The sequence below is a fragment of the Phalacrocorax aristotelis genome, chromosome 25 (genome assembly GCF_949628215.1).
Source record: "Phalacrocorax aristotelis chromosome 25, bGulAri2.1, whole genome shotgun sequence".
Lineage (NCBI taxonomy): Eukaryota > Metazoa > Chordata > Aves > Suliformes > Phalacrocoracidae > Phalacrocorax > Phalacrocorax aristotelis.
Genome location: NC_134300.1, coordinates 2,133,662 through 2,153,517, shown reverse-complemented (window position 1 = coordinate 2,153,517; position 19,856 = coordinate 2,133,662). Strand labels below are relative to the sequence as shown.

Genomic DNA, 19,856 nt, shown 5'->3' with positions numbered 1-19,856 from the left:
AAATCTTTATTGTGCCCAGAGGGGCAGGAGAGGCTCTCAGAGGGAGGGTGGGCAAGACCCAGAGAGGCTGGCTGCCATGTGTTGGGGGAGGCAGAGGGATCTTCCCCAGAGCACCGATTGTCTCTCCGGATGCCCCGTTGCTGCAGCGCTCCGGATGCCGAAGTCGTGGCCCTGCAGCCCCACAGGGCCTTTCGGGTCCACCTCCTGCCCCGTCCCAGGGCAGGGAGGACTGGGCACGGGAGGGGATTAAAGGGCAGGGGAAGAGGGCAGGAAGGGCCAAGGGTGAGCGGCACTGCCAGCTGCCCAGGCGTTGGATGGGGCTGCTCAGCACTCCTCAGTGCCTCGTGCCCACCAGCTCAGCCGTGCATGGGTGGCGGTGGCATTGGTGTTTGGTGTGGGGGCGGTGCCGGGGACTTTGGGTCAGGGTCTAGCAGGGCCCACAGGTGTCCCACAGCTTCTTGGTGTAGCGGGGCAAGACGCAAGGGCTGCAGGCGGGAGAAGCGTAGGGTCTGCCAAAGGTGCAGAGGCCCCCCGAGCCCTGCGTGGCCCCGGCACCGTAGAGGCCCCCCAGCCCCAGGGAGCCCCCAAAGGCCGGTGCTCCGGAGGAGCCCACCACGGCTTGCTGGGGGAAGGAGCTGAGGATGGGGCCGGGGAAGGTGACGACGACGGGGGGCGGCTGGATGAAGGCCGTGGAGTCGGGGCACTGGCGGGCGCACAGCTCGTTGCAGCTCTCGGCGATGGGCTGCGGGACGGCGACGCTGGTTTTTGGTGGGCACAGGTCGTAGCAGGACATCTTTGTGCGGGATCTGATGGTGCTCTGCGAGAGGGCAGAGGTTGTAAGAGAGCAGCTGAGGGGAGCACCCGAGGCGCAGGGGTCGGGCGCAGAGCAGGGGGTCTGAAGAAGAACCGCTCGCAGACTTACCCTGTTCCCAGAGGAGAAGGCAAGCAGAGCAGTGGATGGGAGAGCCTGGCAGAGGCAGAGCTTTTATAGCGGCCCTGCCATTGCTCAGCACCACCTGGGCCAATCTGCAGAGGCGGCACTCCCTCCTGCCAATGACAACAGGGCTGTTGGGCTTCTGGCCCTCCCTGAGTCAGCATCCCCTCACCCGTCCAGCACATGCCCCTTCTGAGGCTCTCCTCCCCTTTCTGCTCCGTGGGCTAATTGAGAGCGGGCATCCCCCTCGTAGGGGCTGCGCGCGGCAGCAGAGGCCCCTGCTTCTGCAGCTCCTCGCTGCCTGCCTTGTGCTCTGCCCTGGGAAGACACCTGTGCCCTGAGCTGGCAGCCAGGCTCTGCTGGGAGGAGAGGCGCCAGCGCCAATGGGGCCAGCGTAGCTGTGGGCTGCTGTGGCTGTGCATTGTGACAGGGCTCCCAGCTGCCCAGCAGCTCGAGGGCAGACCCTGCCCAGCACCGTCCCCCAGCAATGGGGCTCCCGCCACACTTGCAAGGGCCTGGCAGGACTGGCATGAGCCCGAGGCACGTGGGCCCAGGTGGGGATCCGTGCTCCTTGCATCACGTACCCCGCGGAAGCGCATGAGTGGTCTTTCTCCCCCAGAGTGCAGAGCTTGATGGCCAGTGCCTGGGGGCGGAGGGAGGCCGGCTGCCTTGGGCTGGCGAGTGATGCATCGTGCTGAGCAGGCAGTGACCGAGAGGAGTGCCTTTGATTTGGCATTTCGTAACCTCGCGCCTCTCTAGATAATAGCCACATGGCATACGTCATGCGGTCGCTCGCGTGCCGCAGTCCTTTGCGAGGCCACCTTCTTGCCCAGTGCCATGACCCTGGTCTTGCCTGGGGCTCTGCAAAGAGGGCACGGGGCCGCCGTGAGACCAAGCCCTTGGCGAAGAGCAGTGGCACGCCGGGCGCTTGCAGTCAGCCTTTGTCACGCTGCGTGCCCTCTTACACACCGAGATAATGAAAAGACAGCGGGGCTCATTTGGCCCATGAGGTGGCAGCTGGCAAGCGTCCAAGCGGGATGATGGCAGGGGCTGATAGAGCGGGTTAGGGCCGGCAAGGAAACGGCATCAGCAAAACAGCCCCGTGCCACGCAGGGAGGAGGCAGGGGCTTGGCCACCGTGGGCCACGTGTCCCCAGCATGGCCAGCTCCTCCCTGCACTCGGCGGCCAGCAATAAAAGCGCTGCCCTCGGTGAGTGCTGGCATCCGCCGCTCCTGCCTCGCTCTGCTCAGGAAAAGGGTAGGTGGGTGCCTGCCGCTGTCTGCCTGCTGTGGCAGTGGCCAGCGTGGGGCCTCCCTGGGCGGGAGAGCAGTGACAGCAGCGGGCGTGCTGGTAGCAGGCTCGGGCAGCCAGGGCAGGCTGAGCCATGGCGGGAGGAGGAAGGAGCCTCGGGCCGGGACGTGCAGAGCAAGGCCCGGCTCTCAGGGAGGGTTTGTGCGTCCTCTGTGTGAGGAGAGCAGGGCGCTGAGGGGGGCTGTCTGGGCAAGGGCTAAGCGGTGGGCAGTGCGGGCAATGCGGTGGCTCTGGCCCCTCCAGCTCCAAGGCAGCCCTGGAACAAGGCCCTGCTCGGCCAGAGGATCTCCTCCTCGGTCATGACACCTGTCCTTGGGGCCATGTCTTTCAGGCTCAGCTCTCTCCAACAAAGATGTCTTGCTACGACCTGTGCCCACCAAAAACCAGCGTCGCCGTCCCGCAGCCCATCGCCGAGAGCTGCAACGAGCTGTGCGCCCGCCAGTGCCCCGACTCCACGGCCTTCATCCAGCCGCCCCCCGTCGTCATCACCTTCCCCGGCCCCATCCTCAGCTCCTTCCCCCAGCAAGCCGTGGTGGGCTCCTCCGGAGCACCGGCCTTTGGGGGCTCCCTGGGGCTGGGGGGCCTCTACGGTGCCGGGGCCACGCAGGGCTCGGGGGGCCTCTGCACCTTTGGCAGACCCTACGCTTCTCCCGCCTGCAGCCCTTGCGTCTTGCCCCGCTACACCAAGAAGCTGTGGGACACCTGTGGGCCCTGCTAGACCCTGACCCAAAGACCCCGGCACAGCCCTTGGGACACTCAGACTCACTCCTCACCCCTTTCTCCCCTCCTTACCCTCTCTCCATGACCCTCCTCCTCCTCCTTAATCCCGACCATGCCCAGATGCGCACCATCGTCCCACAGGCATGTCTCTGCAATGACCACCGCCTGGGAGAAGCCTGAAGGAGCACCTTACTCAAAGCCTGCAGGGACAACCTGCGTGCCTCCCTCGTACGTGGCTTTCTCCAGTGGCCGCTTTCCTGCACTGCAATAAAAGAAGCCTGCAATCCATGCCTGCCTCTCTGCCTTTCCTTTCAAAGCCCAGCGTCGGCTGCGGGGCTCCCTGGCCCTGCACGGGGCCCCGGCCAGCTGCGCCAGGGCACTCTCTCAGCCCCCGCAGAGCCAGGCTCAGCTGCTTTTGGGGAGACCCCGCACAGCCCTGATGTCTGCATGTTATTAGATCTGATGTTCTGTCTGTTCCTTTGCATGCAGCACATGCTTGTCATCTGTAGTTGCTAAACTCTAGCCTCCATGGCATGAGCTTGGTTGCCCCAGGTTCTTGAAGTTAGCTAGGGCTGATGCCTGTCTGTGGTTCAGGCCTTTGAGCCTCCAAGTCTCTGTCTGAGGCACTGAGATAAAAAGCAAATGGAGGCTTCTCTTTCCGTTTCCTCTTCCATAGCCTCTTCCCCTTCTAACTCATCTTCTTACTCCTTCTTTTCCCACTTCCCTTCTACCTTTCCTCTTCTTCTCCCCTTCTCCTCTGCCTTCCCCTTACCTTTTCTCCTTTACCTTCTCCTACCCCTTTCTATTCCTCTTTAAGTTCTGCTTCCAATTCCTATTCTTCTCCTCTTTCACCTTGCCCTTCTTCTGCCCCCTCCCTTTGTGCCATTGCCTCTTCTACTTCTCTTTCCCATTCTCACCTCAAGCACAGACCAACACACGTGGTGCTCCTCGCTCCTCTGCTACACACCTGAAATAAAAATCACAGCCCCATTCCTGTGGCAGAAGCCTTTGCAGGGCATCTTGTCATGCAGGTGCATGGCTCTGCACTGCATTACTGAAGATCATACCGTTACTGTTACTCCCATCAGTTAAGCCATCTTGTTCTTCCAGTCTTAAAGTCTGATTCCCTCCTGTTTAGTGCCACTCAGCTTTTTGTTATCAGGACATAAAACAGAGTCCTCCCAAATTATGTGTCAATGCCATTAAAGCAAACGAGTAATTAGAGATTTTCTGAGACTGATCCTTGAGTAACCAATGTAGTAAACTCTCTCCATTCCTTTAACTCCTATATAACAGTAGACACCAATAGAAAGTGGAATCTCCATGTACTATTTTCCAATCAGACATGAGCTCACCCTGAACAGGCATCCAGACCAAATAAAAGCTACGTAATCAGGTTAGCTGGCTGCTAATAGCTCTCACCAATCTTATTATCTTGGGCTAGGCACTTGCTCTTTGACACAATACACATTTAACTGCTGCTGGCTTATACTTGCCTGACACTGCCTTATTGAGAGAATCAGTGGAAAAGCTGGCAGTTGGAGCTCAGATATTCAGCTGTGATCATGTATGATTTACACTGGAGTGCCTCTTAGAGGCTGTTCATGACAGCAGGATCCTGGTGTTGAGCAGAAGAGAAAAAGAGGACACCAGGCATCCATGTTCTCTAAAGCTGTCCCAGGAATTGCCCTGGGCTGAACTAGCTCGGAGGAGAGAGGGCTTTGCTCAGTGTAAGAGAGGAATCTGAGCCGAGGGCTGGTGCAGCACAAGCCAGGAGGCTGGCTGCTGAGCTCCTGAGAATTCATGGCAGCAGTGTCCTTGCCTCAAGCCATGTGAGGACGGAGAGCAGCAGCAGGGACAGAGAGCCATTTACTTATGCCCAAAAGGCAGGAGCTTTTCTCTTCCACCCTAGCCGCCTGGGCTCTTCACACATCCCAGGTAGTCATGGGGCATGGGCTCAGCTCTCAGCTGGGCCCTGCAAGCTCCAGTCCCTTCCCAGAGTCCCCAAGACCTTCCCCAGAAAGCCCAGGGCTATGAGGGCAGGCAGTGTTGGGACAGGGAGGATAAAGCAGGCAGAAAGAGGAGAACCTTTCAGTGAAGGTTGTTTTTTTTTTTGTCAAAATATTCTCAATAAGCATTTGCTAATCAGCAAAAATAGTATTTTCTTAAAATAAAAGTGAGATTCATGAGTACCATAGATTAATTTTCATTTCAACTTGTTACTACTTATAGCACACAGCCACCTGACATAGGCAGTTGCATTTGGCTGGGGATATTGAAATTACCTATTAAAACCAGACTCGCTATTCTATGACATTGTCAGAGGGTTGAGGTCAAGAAATTATATATTCTTTGAAAGAGTCTCAGCAAAGTAATAGGTAAAAATCCTGTAATGCATTAGTTCATATTCTTTTTACTTCACCCAGATGACTTACAGACTCAGCCAAAACTTCCCTGAGGCAACTGTTATCACAGCAGTGATTAAGGAGAAGAAGTGGTAATGCTTGATCTTTGCTCATCAGATAGCGATCTTAAAAATTGTTTCCCATTGTTTACCTTCCTCCTATTGTTCCTTCGCAGAATATGCTTTGACAGAACTTCAGGCCACACTTTTTTGCTTTGTCTTTGAACACAGTTTCATGATTTCTAGCACATCATCTGGGAAGACATAAAATTAAAAGGAATTCCAGCACAAAATTAACTAGTAAAAAAAAAAATTGGACTAACAGCTGGAAAACTGACCGCAAGAATAATTCGTGTAGGGAGATGATCATTTCAGCTCAGTAGCAATGAAAGACTGGGCATATGGGTTTCTTAGAGGTAGGACTCTGCGTGGCCAGGCCTGTGGAGTCTCCCCAAAAGCAGCTCAGCCTCACTTTGCTGGGGCTAAGACACCATCCTGGCCCAGCTGGTGGGGAACATGTGCAGGGCCAGGGAGCCCCGCAGCTGAGGCTGGGCTTTGAAAGGAAAGGCAAAGAGGCAGGCATGGGATGCAGGCTTCTTTTATTGCAGTACAGGAAAGCAGCCACTGGAGAAAGATACACAAGGAAGAGGCAGGCAGGTTGTCACCCCCATGCTTCAAGAGAGGTGCTCCTTCAGGCTTCTCCCGGGAGGTGGCAGTTTCAGGGAGAAGCAAGTGTCCTCTGGGAGGATGGTGGAGTTACACATTTGTCCACTGGCAGGGGCAAGGAAGAGGAGATGAAATGAAGAAGGAAACAAAGTATAATTTATGGAGCTGTTCTGACTCCACTGTATTAAGTGGAAGTCTTTTATACTCTGCCCCTTTCCAAAGAGCTCAGTTGAGAATCAAGATCGCATCGTGCGTTTGCCAGTCATTCTTTAGTCAAGGGATATTTCTGTAGGGTTTAGCAGGGCCCCCAGCTGCCACGGCCATACCTGTTGTACCGGTAGGAGTAAGGGCTGCAATAGCTAGAGCCATAGGGTCTACCATAGCCATAGAGGCCCCTGTAACCCAGGGAGCCCCCATAGCCCCACAGACCTCCACAGCCCAGGGAAGAGCCCCCATATCCATACAGACCCCCATAGCCCAGGGAGGAGCCATAGCCCCCATAGCCATACAGACCCCCAGAGCCCAGGGAGCCCCCATAGCCCCCAAGGACAGGTGCTCCAGAGGATCCCACAATGGAATCCTGAGGGAAGGAGCTAAGGATGGGGCCAGGGAAGGTGACGACGACTGGAGGTGGCTGGATCACAGTCGTGGAGTCGGGGCACTGGCGGACGCACGGTTCATTCCCACTGTCAGCGAGGGGCTGGGGGCGGTTGATACCACCAACGGCAGTGGAGCACAGGTCGTAGCAAGACATCTCGCAGGGATGGAGGTCAATCTACAAGAGTTGATTTTACCAAGTACAAGACATTATTTACATACATAAAAGTGCTATAGAGTCACTGACTTTCCTCAGACAAGAGTGCTTTGAAGTGCACCAGTTTACCCATGTTTATTAGAAATTAAAATTGAAGCAGAACAGCAAAATTGTTTGTCCAGATGCTTTGGTGAGTCAGTAGATCTGCAAGGACTGGGACTCCAAGAACGGAGTGTGTTGTTATGCGTGATTTCATGACTCTAACTCTTCATTCCCACTGATCTCCTTTATGCTGAGCCTTGTGAGAACAGGGATTATAAGTCATTGTCTATTCAGATTTGCTCAGTGACTTGTTTGATGAGACCATTACAAGGGAATTGCAAAGATTATTGTCCCTGATTTCCAACCATTGTATCAGGGCACAGAGATATTTACATCTAGCTTAACACCACAGTGTTTTGATTCTGGGCTCTGAACTCTTCTGGAAAAAAATCTCACCTCCAAACCACTTGCCCCCATTAACAGAAAAAACACAGCCTTTCACCTGTCAGCTCCTTTAATTCCCTGCTTGACCACTCTTCATTAAATAAATTTCTTACAGAGCATTTTCAACAGCTCTCAGTTCCTCTGTGTCCTACTCTATCTAAGCCAGTGCCTGATTTCTGGTATTATTCATGCCTATTCATCTTGAATTAATGTAAGAACACCTTGGGTGACCAGTAATAGAATAAACTGGAGGTAATGGAAAGTCTGCTTCTAAGCCTAACATTTCCCTGGGAACCACAAAGATTTAAACTTTTTCAAATAATTTCCAGTTACCCTCATAAACAAACAGAAGAGGAATGCATGTTGAACTAGTCACTTGATTTCTTCACTCACTTCAATTCATCAGTCACTTCTTCAGTGACTTGAACTAGTCACTTAATTTTCTGCCATATCAAGGAACTTCTAGTTTGCTTTAAATTGAATGCCAACCCTGAATGCACAGAACAGCTGTCCATAACACGTTTAATAATTCTTGTAAACTTTATCTTTTCACCTAAAATTTTATGCACTAGTTCTTAATAGAAGAGACTGTCCTAGATAAGTTTATATAGCAAAGAGCTATTCCAATAGTTCTAAAGAGCAGATTCGGACTTACCAGATTTGCTGAGAAGAACGAGTGAATAGAAGAGGTGGGAAGAACCCTGAGCGGAGAGAGCTTTTATACAGTTCAGACTGCCTCAGGGATGAGAGGCTGGGTTTGTGAATGGGGATCTAATTAGTTGACGCAGCACATTTTTTGTATTGATAGCTCCACAAAGTGATGAAATTGTGTCGCTTTCTGTTTTTATTACTTGATTTCAATTATCATGTAACATAACACACTCATTACATCACGCAAGGTTCTTTCATCTAAGAGAGTGATGGGTGAAATTAATGCATCTTTCATTCTAAAACATGATTCATGAAATTAATATCAGTTTTCTATTCTCTTTGGAGTTGCACCATGTAGTAAGCTGCTTATACATAGGTATTCTTCTTTTGCTGTCTCATATGACAATGATGCTCAGGTATTTATCAGAAATAACCCACTGTGAGGTGTTTCTTTCAAAGTCCCTTACATAAGTTTTCTCTCTTCTTAAAGACAAAATACAGCCTGTCGTTACACCCTTGGGAAGGCAGGCAATATTTTTTGTGTGGTTATGTTTATTTCTGAAATGTGATACAATTCATATTGGAATCCATGGAGGATTCTCAATACTCTGAGTCAAATTATATTGTGAGCATTCCTGAACACACAGTGACAGATGTCCAAAACAGCCTCAGGTTTTATCTGACCCTCAAACTACATCTTAAAGCTAAATTCAGTTCTGAAATGAGAGATATTTATATTTTTTATGCTTAGGATGGAAAACTCAATATAATCAAAGTATATATTGAATTAATATCTAAATTTGTGACTTACTGAGGTAGCTGCAGGGTTTTTGTAGAAGGTATATAGAAGAAACCCCAAATTTATCTGTATTAGAAAAAATAGCCTTTCTTTTTTAAAAAGAATAAGAGAGCTGAGACGTGAGATTTCAGAGTAACAGACTAAGCCACATTCTAATACCATTAACAACCCAACGTATTAATCGCCGAATACGCAGTTCTTACTGGTGTCCCATTTGCTCATCTATGTTTTATCTCTGCCCATCTGCCATGTCTGCAGGTACATTGAACAGGCTCCTTTTGGCTGTTCAAAACTGCAGAGACCACCTGTTTAAATCACAGACCATTCACAGGTGTTAAAGGATGTCCGCAGCTCTTATTTCACTTGATGAAAGCAACCTTTTAGACATCAAAGTGTCTAAAGTGTCATCGAAGTGACATCAGAAAGTGGACAGATTCCCAGTGAATATCTGAAATCATAAGCAGTCAGGGATACACAAAACTTGCAGCTCAGTTTGATCCACAAGTTTAAGAGGGAACATTTTCATGAAGTTTCCTTTAATTTCTAGATTTCTCCTCAGGAGTCCTTGATCCTGGTCTAAAACTGATCTTGCAGCTAACCTCATTGTTGATGGCATCTTCAGTAGAGAACAGTTACGAGGTGGGAATCCACTTGGAAAAACAAACGCTGTTTTCTGCTGAGTTTTCTTTCTTTATGTCATTATTGTAATACTATATCATTATCATGGTTATCATAATCATCAACGTGGTTATCTTCAGACCACATATTATTTCTAAATTATGACTTTTCCAAATCTGGAGGTACATAAGGGGATTTCCCGAGCTATAATACTGAAAATAAAAAAGCCATCTCAAAGTTTTGCAAGAACGTTCCACAGGATTTTCAAATACCTCATGAACACCCATTACTAGCTTATACAGACTGTGTCATAATTATATAAAAAGTATGCCTATATGCCTACACCCCACTATTATGAGAGATTATCACATTAAAATAGGTAAGTTTAAGTCACCTGTGTCTTTCCCGTAATCAGTTCATAGTTTATAACACTTTTGGACCTTCCTTTGTCTTTTAAAAAGAAAATCTACCTTCTGTTTTACTAAGGTACACATTGGTCCAGAAACAGAAATCTGCTTATGTTAACTGAACTTTTATCCAAAAAAAGCAAACAAAGAACCCAAAACAAAAAGGAAAAAAAAAACACCAAAAACAAACAAGCAAAAAGCGCCAAAAGAACCCAACCCAGGGTACAGCGGGGTCTGTCTTCATTGTCTCAGGACTAGAATCCCTTTCAGTAGTCATGTCTTACCATGATTTACTTGCTTCTTTTAGTCCTGTGTTCCTAGGTATTGCTCTAACACATAATAGGAGGAGAAGACACAATAAAATATAAAGGAAATCAGAGCTTGATGAAACAACTCAGAAAAATCAGTTTCCATAGTCCTGTGACTGCCAGCTGAAATGTTTTGCTGTTCCCAGGACTGAAAGACAACTAGTAGAGAGCTGGCCAAATGTCATTAAAATATGTTCGTCATTATTGTGTTTGACTTGTGTTGAGTAGCTGGAAGTAGAAGCGCTAAACCTGCAGAAAGAATGTTTTTACCCTTGTTATGCGACTCTAGCCTTCATCTGAGATCCTAAAAGAAATTCCATTCTGTCTCCAGGTATACTGTTGCCTACACTAGAAGACCAGTAACTGGACAAAAGAAATGACTCCTCTTGTCATCCTAATTATGCAGGACTCAAATAAATCAAGTCAGCTTACTTCCTCCCCTAATGCTAAGAAGAGCAATGGAATAATAAAAAATAATTCCACACATAAAGCCTGGAGATAATAGAGAGGTCTGTGGTGGAGCGTGCATGTCATGCTATGTGTGGGTTTGAAGTGCCTGCAATGCAAAAGCAATACACAAAAACAATTTCAGCACTTTGAGGAACTACGTGTCCTACAATTTTGGGTTGGTACCTAATTATGAAGTCACGCATAGGATGCCTAATGTCCTCCAGGCAATCGATGGAGCTGTATAAAAGCTCCCTGTGTCAAGTCTTCTCTATCCACTTCTCTCACCTTACTCGCCTTTGTGAATTGGGTAAGTCAGATTTCTCTCAAACTTTGCTAAACTTAACTTGCTGTCAGGAACTCTTGATTTTAACTTAGGACCAAGTCCTCTTCAGCTACTGCCAGTGATCTGTAGATTATTTGCTGCTAGAAATAATGTTTGGTTTCTCATTCATTACCAGGCTCTGTAAAGATAAGCTCCAGAAAAGGAGTATATCAAGCAGTTTTGAATCACAAACTTATAACATTTTAGGGCTTTGGGGAATTCTTGGACTATTTTAGGAGATAAAAACAGATCATATACATGATTGTATATGGCTACACTTAGCAAGGTTCTGCTGAGTTTATAACTGGAAGGAAAGAAACCATCAACTAAGAGTAATATAATACTACCAAAATAGCTTATCTAGAAATACCAAAGATGTAATTGAAAGGTACATGACTTTGTCATACTTAAGTCAAAACTAGCCTCCAGATTACAGTGCTAGGAAGAATAGCAAGAAGAAAAAAAATGTTTACTTCCCAGATTTATTACTGATACCCTGTTGGACTGCTTCATCATAACCTAATGTTTGATATTTCTTCAACGTTAACATAAATGACTGTTTTACAGACTGACCTCCATCCCTGCGAGATGTCTTGCTACGACCTGTGCTCCACTGCCGTTGGTGGTATCAACCGCCCCCAGCCCCTCGCTGACAGTGGGAATGAACCGTGCGTCCGCCAGTGCCCCGACTCCACGACTGTGATCCAGCCACCTCCAGTCGTCATCACCTTCCCTGGCCCCATCCTCAGCTCCTTCCCTCAGGATTCCATTGTGGGATCCTCTGGAGCACCTGTCCTTGGGGGCTATGGGGGCTCCCTGGGCTCTGGGGGTCTGTATGGCTATGGGGGCTATGGCTCCTCCCTGGGCTATGGGGGTCTGTATGGATATGGGGGCTCTTCCCTGGGCTGTGGAGGTCTGTGGGGCTATGGGGGCTCCCTGGGTTACAGGGGCCTCTATGGCTATGGTAGACCCTATGGCTCTAGCTATTGCAGCCCTTACTCCTACCGGTACAACAGGTATGGCCGTGGCAGCTGGGGGCCCTGCTAAACCCTACAGAAATATCCCAACTAAGCAGATAACTAACAAATGAGATACGATTGTTTCACACCTAAAGAGGTCTGAACCACCAGTGCTCTGTTCCAAAACCACAGAGCTGTACCCCTCCTGCCCTTTTTGAATTTCTCCTCTCAACTTCTACTTCCAATTTCTGCCCTAAATACTTCTCCTGTAACATTTCCATATTGCCTGGGGTAAACGTGTAACATAGTTGCTCAAAATGGTTCCTGTTTGTTCAAATCAACAGCTAAGATTCAGGAAGAAAGAAAAAAAAAGTAATCACCATTAATATACCCCAGACTAAAGACTAGTTTTATACTTCTTGGAGACTCTGAAATTGTATTCCTTTCTCACTATCATTAAAATTTCATTGCATCAAAGTTGCTGTGTTCTGGTGTTCCTTTCTCATGTTTTCATCCTTGTTATTTGTCTTAGGAGAAGCTTAACCTGCCCAGCTGTCAGTAACAGTATAAACTATGTAGATGAATGCCCCACCTAAAAAACTCAGGGTTTGAAACGTACAAAAGCAGTGTGAAGCCATCAGCACAGAAGGAATGCCCTCCTCATTTTTCAGGAAAAAAAAAAGATTCTTGACATTTTTGAAGAATTCTGCTTCTTGGTTGTACATCCACTGGTTACACATTAGTAGTGGCGGAGAAATGAAACAGTAGATTACTAATTTTAAACTCTTTCCTAAAAATATTAGGCTTTAGTAAGAATTTCTTCTAAGTCCTTGATTAATCTCTTTGAACTTCAGGTTGTCACTCAACTACTTAAACTCTATCCTCAATAATAGCCTCTGCAGAAAGTTTAATTAAATTTCTGTAAAATCCCTAAAGAAAGGAAGTGTTCTGGGCCATACAATGTAATTGCATTATATGAGTCTTTCTGTATAATCATGAAATCTATGGTGTTAGAGGTTTTTGGATGGAAAAACAGCTACTTTAATACAGCTACCTGTTGTGATTTAACATGGCAGGCAGCTAAATGCCAGACAGCCTCTCCCTCACGCCCTGCGGGATGGGGAAGAGAATCAGAAGGGCAAAAGTAAGAGAACTCATGGGCTGAGATAAGAACAGTTTAAGAATTAAAATATAATAATAAATTTTAATGAAAAGAAAAACAATGAGAGAAACAAAACCCGGGGGGGGAAAAAAACCACAACCAAAAACCAAACAAGTGATGCAACCACTCATGACCCACCAAACGATGTCCACACGGTCCCCGAGCAGCAACCACTGCCCCCAGCCAATTCCCTTCAGCTTTTATACTGAGCATGATGTCACATGGTATGGAACATCCCTTTGGTCAGTCTGAGTCAGCTGTCACAGCTGTGCCTCCTCCCCTTCCAGCTTCTTGTGCACACGGCAGAGCATGGGAAGCTGGAAGAGTCCTTGACTAGTATAAACACTACTCAGCAACAACTAAAACATCCGTGTGTTATCAACATTATTCTCATACTAAATTTAAAACACAGCACTGTACCAACCAAGGAAGAAAATTAACTCTATCCCAGCCAAAACGAGGACACTACCCCAAGGACTAATTCATCTATACCAGCAAGAACAGCTAGAACATCTAGAACAGTTATGGTGCCCAGAAAGCTTAAAAAGTAGAAAAAGTCATAACCCTGTGTACATACCCTCTGCACTGTTGTGTTTCCCAATTCCTCCTGCATGGAAAGTCACAGAATCACAGGTTGGAAGGGACCTCAGAGACCATCTAGTCCAACCTTTCCAGGAAGAGCACAGTCTAGAGAAGATAGCCCAACACCCTGTCCAGCTGAATCTTAAAAGTGTCCAAGTCAACCACTTCCCTGGGGAGATTATTCCAAAGTCCTCAGAACAGAAACCCCCACCTTCAGCAGCTCTAACTTTCAGCCTCGCCTGTGATATTCCTCATCTAAGAGGTCCATTAGACATCTTACAGACCTCTGAAGAGTGCTTTGCCTTGTTGCAGCTCCTCCAATCCTTTCAGCAACTCCCTGCCAATAACCTTCACTGCTCTCCCCACCTCCCTAAATCCCTTCTGTCTCAGGAGCATCCCTCCCCACCTGGGGGCCTCATCTGCCACCCTTTTCTCCATAATCTGCTTTGAATCCAGCCTCAGCTGAGCCACCAGCTCTGCTCCTGCTATGATCAGCAAAGATGTTCAAGGGGCTCATTAGGGAACGGAGGTTTAGTGTAGTTTATTTCTAAACATAATGCTATTATCATAACCCAGCCCAGCTGGGGAGGGAGAATTCCTGCCCCCAAATCTGTGCACTGAGTGGAACAAAAGGTGAGTGACTTCACTGATAGCAGGGCCATTTCAGCTCTATTTTTGACGTCTGAGCCTCATCCTGTGTAAGGATGTGAGTTTTCCCCATTTACAGACTGGAGAGTTGTATATCCATAGAAGAAGAAATTAAAACTAAAAATGGATTTGTTTGATGCAGGGTAGAATCACTTTAATGAGAAATAAACATTCACAGAAAAGCTTTGTGGAATATCAAGAGTATGCATCAGAGCGCAGGCAGTTCCTTCCATAATTGTTCTTCTTCAGCTGGACAGTGAAGTGACATTTTATAAGAATACAAATTACTTGTTTTATCCCGCCCATTATACACATAGATGGAAAAAAGCCCAAAACACCGTGAGTAGAGGGTGAAGAAGTTAAGAATGTGCTGTGTGTTCCCAGCTCCGCTGCAGTGGGGAGGCAGTGATCAGGACTTCACACCACCTTCTTTGGGACTAGTGCTGTGGATCAAATTCGTATCTCTCAGTTGCCGGTTATTCCTTACTCAGTGGATTTTCCTGTTGTGTTTAGCAGGGCCCGCAGCTGCCGCGGCCGTACCTGTTGTACCAGTAGGAGTAAGGGTTGCAATAGGCAGAACCATAGGGTCTACCATAGCCATAGAGGCCCCTGTAACCCAGGGAGCCCCCATAGCCCCACAGACCCCCATAGCCCAGGGAGGAGCCATAGCCCCACAGACCCCCATAGCCCAGGGAGCCCCCATAGCCCCCAAGGACGGGTGCTCCAGAGGATCCCACAATGGAATCCTGAGGGAAGGAGCTGAGGATGGGGCCGGGGAAGGTGACGACGACTGGAGGTGGCTGGATCACAGTCGTGGAGTCGGGGCACTGGCGGATGCACGGCTCATTGCAGCTGTCAGCGAGGGGCTGGGGGCGGTTGATACCACCAACGGCGGTGGAGCACAGGTCGTAGCAAGACATCTCGCAGGGGTGCAGGTAAGCTGCAACACACACTGATGATTAGACTAAGTAGAAGACAAAGACTTCAGAATTAAACAGTGTACATTAAAATAATTAGTCAAGTACAGGATTTTGAGGAAGTAAATTGATTTCCCACTCTGCAGTCATAACCCTCTTTTTTTCAAAAAGCATATATTTGAAAATTCTCTAAAAATGTCTACACATTCAAAGGCATATGGGGAACATTATGCCTAGCTCTGAAACTGTTGTCCCTCAGAAATATCCTGCAGAGAACTTATATATATTTCTTCATATTAAACTGAAAACTGAGAAGGAAAAACAGAGAAGGCAAAGTGACTTTGTCCACGGTCATCTGATGACTCAGCAGGAAAACTCGGATTTAGGTTTGACAGGTTTACATGAAAGGTAGTTTATATATAACTTAATTACAGTAGCTTCTTCTTCCCACTCATCCCAATTTTGCTGAGAGTTGTAGGAACAACAGATTATGGGATTCGCACTGCCCAGATTGCTCGGAAAGCCAGTTGACAAGACAATAAAGGATAGATAGTAGTGTTGTTATCCCAGTTCCCACCTATGCAGCCACTGTATGGACACATCCTGGAGAATTTCAATATAAATCAGCATTTTAGTCCTTAATGTCTTTCAAAAAGCTCATTTCAAATTATTATTGCCAGGACAAACCAGGACTCCTTGGTAAGCTCAAGAATTCAACTTATATTCTCCCCTCTAAACTTAGTTATTTTCTTCAAGGGTGATGTTACTCTTCCGCACTCACTATGTCCTGCAAGTCCTTAGCAGGGTTCTGAGGAAGAATATGAAAGCTAGAAAGTAAAGGACAGCCAGGAGATTTGCTGTACCAGAAGATCACACACAACTTTCTCAGATGCATCGCTCACTCATCTCAGGTTGCATGAATGGGCTGCAGTGGTGACACTCAAATATTGAACCTTATAACACACAAACTTTGGAATAAGTTAAAGGCATTGAAGTGTGGGTTGTTCTATGCGTGCTGCAGTGTTCCTGACACTGAGAACTCTGCCACGTCCCATGCACCAAACAGGTGTATCTGCCACCCCAGAGCCAGCATTAGAATTTTTGTTCCAAGGCAGTACAGGTACAGTCTACAGTAGGGATGGTAGACATCAACTGAAGTTGAAACCAACAATAAAAAGATATATTGATAGCAATAGAGAAGAATCAGACTTACCTAAGTCACCAAGACGTCAAGGGAAGTGTTTGGAAGAGCTATGGGAGCGAAGAGGTTTTATATCAGAGAAGCTGGAGGTATGAGACCAACATTGCTTGCCCTCCCCAGTTTCAAACACGCGTAACCTGTAGAGATGATGAAATTGCTGTGTTCGTTATTGGAGTTTATGAGTCCTTTCAAATTTGTTTGTTATAGAACCTCAATATTACTTTAGATTATAGAGAATTCTTTCATCTTGTAACTTGTTGGGGTAAATTAATACCTGGCATTATTCCAGTAACTTCCTTGAAATTGCGAGAGAAATTATTAAGCCAGCTCCTCTTATATTAACTTAACATCTAGAGAGCGTCTCATGCGTTTATCAGAATTATGAACTGCTGTCGTGGGCAGGATTTTTGTTTACGTACATATAATTCACATTACAACCTGCCAGGACAGAAGCTAAAGACTGTCAATGTTATATGCAGGAAGGTTGGGGGTGGTTTCTGCATGTTTAGCTTCCCCACCCGCAGATGGGGGACACGGCACCCTTGGGAGTCGATGATGGTTTTCAGTAGAATTGGATACTGGCTGTAATAGGGAAAATTCAGCTCCAAAGAACAGCAGCAATTCCAGGGATCTGCAATGTGTTCTTCAGTCTCTTTCTAAGACATAAACATGGAATGTGTTTCTGAAGTTAACTAAAGCTACAAAGGGTTGGAGACGCCAAAGAGAATTTTTTCAGGTATTGTTGGTTTGGTGTTGTCAGTGCAAAGATGGTACTTGAGAATATTTAGTAGGCCTGAGGAAACCTAATCTTTTTCAGTACAAATGGATCCTCTGGTGCAAAAGCTGAAATGTGACAGACATGCTTTGAATTATTGACTCTGATTCTCAGGAATTTATGACCTCCTGTAATACACTATTGTTGCTACAAGCCATAAATCCAGAACAGAGCTGAGCTGGCAGTTTCTGTCAACAGGGAATAATTATGAACTTGTAATGCACCATGCAAAGCAAAGGCTCGTTCTTCCCTTGTTTACAGATGTCTTGTTTTAATACTGCAGGCTCTATCCATAGAATATCTCTAAATTATGAGGTGGGTTTCTCAGCCTTTGAGGTGGTTAGAAATTTTTTTGGACAATAATATTTTCAAGCTTCCAGGGAGCAAGTCTTTTCAAATGCTGCAAGCTATCCACTAATGGTTTGAGAATGTATTATTCTTACAATTGGATTAAAGGCATGTACCTGGATTTAGATGCCTAGCAATTATGGAATGACATCACATTAAAATACCTAAGTCAAGCTATTTGTGTCCTTGGTATAATCATTTCATGGCTGAATACTGGGGATTTCTGCATCTTCAGTTTTTTTCAATGTAATGTAGAAATGTGGAATGAAAAATAAACTTTGAAATAAAATACAGCATTTCATAAGCTGTATATTCAGTGTACCTTTACCACTTTCAGTTGCACATCAGACCACAGAAACAGAGGATTTAATGGTTTTCTTGAGATGTTACAAGTCTGTCAATGATCAGCCTTCATCCACGTAAATGATTCCTCCGTCTCTATCTTGGGTATCTCCAGATAGCTTAGCAAGTTGCCACCAGTCATGTTTTGTTTACTTTCATGTCTCAGTAGTCTTCAGTATTGTATTGCCTGATCTAATGAGGAACCTAAAACTGGATCCCTGAAGGCTTTGTATCAGGAGACAGAAAACTGGAAAATGTGAGTGACAAATGTTTCACAAGGAAAGTGTCTTGAGAACAGAAAGGGCAAGAATTAGTTTGCCTCTAGACTCCAACCTGGGTTGAAATACAGGGAGAGAGACCTGCTAGCAAAAATCTGAGTAATTGAAAAGGATGTTCTGTCTCTGCCCTCTGCTTTCAATCGCATTGGTCTTCTCCCATGGTTGTGGAATAAAGGTCCAAAGGACTTATAAGTGTTTGAGAAAAGGACAGGGAGAGTGATCTACACTGAATGCACAACGAAGAAAACTAAAGGTATTTCCCCAAGTCCCTCGTTCATTAGATGAGGCCAGCACTGTGTTCAGGAGCAAAAACCAAACCATTTAAGGACTACAGGATGTTTTCTGTGGCTTGCTTTGGGTGCAGTATTGGTCTCACGTTAAGTAGCTGAGAGTGAAAATGATAAAGATAAAAATGATGACCCCAAAGTTGCTCTAATGGACTCTATTTTATCTCCAGGTATCTTACAGTCTGGATTTAATGGAAAAATCTGTGCACATCAGGTGACCCCAGCCACGCAGTGAGCAGCTGGGTTTTGCCATTAGTAATGGAGAAGCCAAGGAAAAGCATTACTTGTAATGCCAAGGATGCAAATGGAATGATAACAGGAATGACTATGACATGTAACCATATGAGATGAAAGAGGCATCTGCGACAAATTGCAGCTATCATATTTCACGAGACTTCGAACCAACAAATAAACAAATAGTCAGCAAAACTTTGAGGACCTACCTGTCATATTAGTTTTGGGTTTGCCCCAATTATGCACATGTACAAATTACACCTTAAGTGATCCCCATGATCTAGGGAACTGTATAAAAGCTCTCCCAACTCAGGGTTCTTCATTCCCCTTTGCTTGCTTTATTCACCTCCGTGAAAAAGGTAAGTAACATTCTATGTGATCTCTTTCCTAAACTTCAAGTATCTCTCTTCAGCTGATGTTAAATAAGGTTGGAATCATCCATGAATACTCTAAGATTCTTAATAATGTTGGATTATATCACCATAAATTTATTTTTCTTATTTGGTGTTGGACATCCGTGTATTTCAGTTTAAAATGGTAAAACTAGTCTTTTCAAAAATTATTGTTTCCTGTTAATACAAATTTCAGCTATCAAAGCAGCTTCCAAAACATCAGCAGAACACTTGTTCAGTCACTAGGAATTTTATAAGGCTTTTGTATGTAAGATTTTGACATGTGTCTAGGTATATGTATGTATTTGTTGCGGGGACAAGCATAACCAAAAAGAATATAGAAATATTGTCTAAAGAAGTATTGGAAAACAGAGATGAAACTAGGAAATCCTAACCTACCCTTTCCATTGTCCTTGCTTTGAGCAGGGAGTTAGACTAGATGACCTCCAGAAGTCTCTTCTAATCTAGTATTTCATTGGTTCTAGTAGAGAAAACACTTGTTCACAGGTGGTACCAATTCCTAGCCCTTCCACGGGTTTTCTTTTAGATTCGATCAGATCCTATTTTTATGAATAGCCCAGATCCCAGCATACCTCTTTCTAGTAGAAACCTAGCCCTAGTTATCTGGGTGTACCGGTTTCCCACCTGCGAAATAAGGCAAATAACCTTTTTTGCCCACCCTGTGACTCTGAGGCTACTTTGGAGGTATTTCAGGGCAGGGAATGCCTTATTTAGCCCATGTTTATAGCAGGTTCATTGTACCGGCAGCATGATTTTAGCTGTTGCTTCTGGGACTACGCTACAAGTCAACATGCTAGAGTTGGTCTTATTTTACCATTATTTTACCACATGAGCTTTGCTGGTTGTCAGGTCACACTGCTTTGTTTTTGCTAGTAGAAAA

At 46.2% G+C, this 19,856-nt stretch overlaps 5 protein-coding genes across 7 annotated transcripts; 2 read left to right on the top strand and 3 right to left on the bottom strand.

Moving 5' to 3' along the window:
* Positions 1 to 793, bottom strand: LOC142048291 (feather keratin 3-like). The gene has a single exon (XM_075075013.1). The coding sequence runs from the start codon at positions 791 to 793 to the stop codon at positions 428 to 430; it is 366 nt and encodes a 121-aa protein (XP_074931114.1). The 3' UTR covers positions 1 to 427.
* Positions 794 to 2,125: 1,332 nt separating this feature from the next.
* On the top strand, positions 2,126 to 3,253 carry LOC142048310 (feather keratin 3-like). The gene is made up of 2 exons (XM_075075051.1): positions 2,126 to 2,191; positions 2,577 to 3,253. The coding sequence occupies exon 2, from the start codon at positions 2,598 to 2,600 to the stop codon at positions 2,961 to 2,963; it is 366 nt and encodes a 121-aa protein (XP_074931152.1). The 5' UTR covers positions 2,126 to 2,191; positions 2,577 to 2,597; the 3' UTR covers positions 2,964 to 3,253.
* Positions 3,254 to 6,188: 2,935 nt separating this feature from the next.
* On the bottom strand, positions 6,189 to 6,789 carry LOC142048251 (scale keratin-like). 2 transcript variants are annotated; one of them, XM_075074957.1, is made up of 2 exons: positions 6,461 to 6,789; positions 6,189 to 6,409 (listed from the first exon to the last, which is right to left on the bottom strand). In XM_075074957.1, the coding sequence occupies exons 1-2, from the start codon at positions 6,787 to 6,789 to the stop codon at positions 6,331 to 6,333; spliced, it is 408 nt and encodes a 135-aa protein (XP_074931058.1). In that variant the 3' UTR covers positions 6,189 to 6,330. The 2 variants fall into 2 exon arrangements, with proteins under 2 accessions (XP_074931058.1, XP_074931057.1); XM_075074956.1 differs by having other exon boundaries at positions 6,189 to 6,789.
* A 4,629-nt stretch (positions 6,790 to 11,418) lies between these two features.
* LOC142048253 (scale keratin-like) lies at positions 11,419 to 11,877 on the top strand. Of its 2 annotated transcripts, XM_075074960.1 has the most exons (2): positions 11,419 to 11,747; positions 11,799 to 11,877. In XM_075074960.1, exons 1-2 carry the CDS (start codon positions 11,419 to 11,421, stop codon positions 11,875 to 11,877), a joined length of 408 nt encoding a protein of 135 aa, XP_074931061.1. The 2 variants fall into 2 exon arrangements, with proteins under 2 accessions (XP_074931061.1, XP_074931060.1); XM_075074959.1 differs by having other exon boundaries at positions 11,419 to 11,877.
* Positions 11,878 to 14,690: 2,813 nt separating this feature from the next.
* LOC142048255 (scale keratin-like) lies at positions 14,691 to 15,101 on the bottom strand. The gene has a single exon (XM_075074963.1). The coding sequence runs from the start codon at positions 15,099 to 15,101 to the stop codon at positions 14,691 to 14,693; it is 411 nt and encodes a 136-aa protein (XP_074931064.1).
* Between the last annotated feature and the right edge of the window lie 4,755 nt (positions 15,102 to 19,856).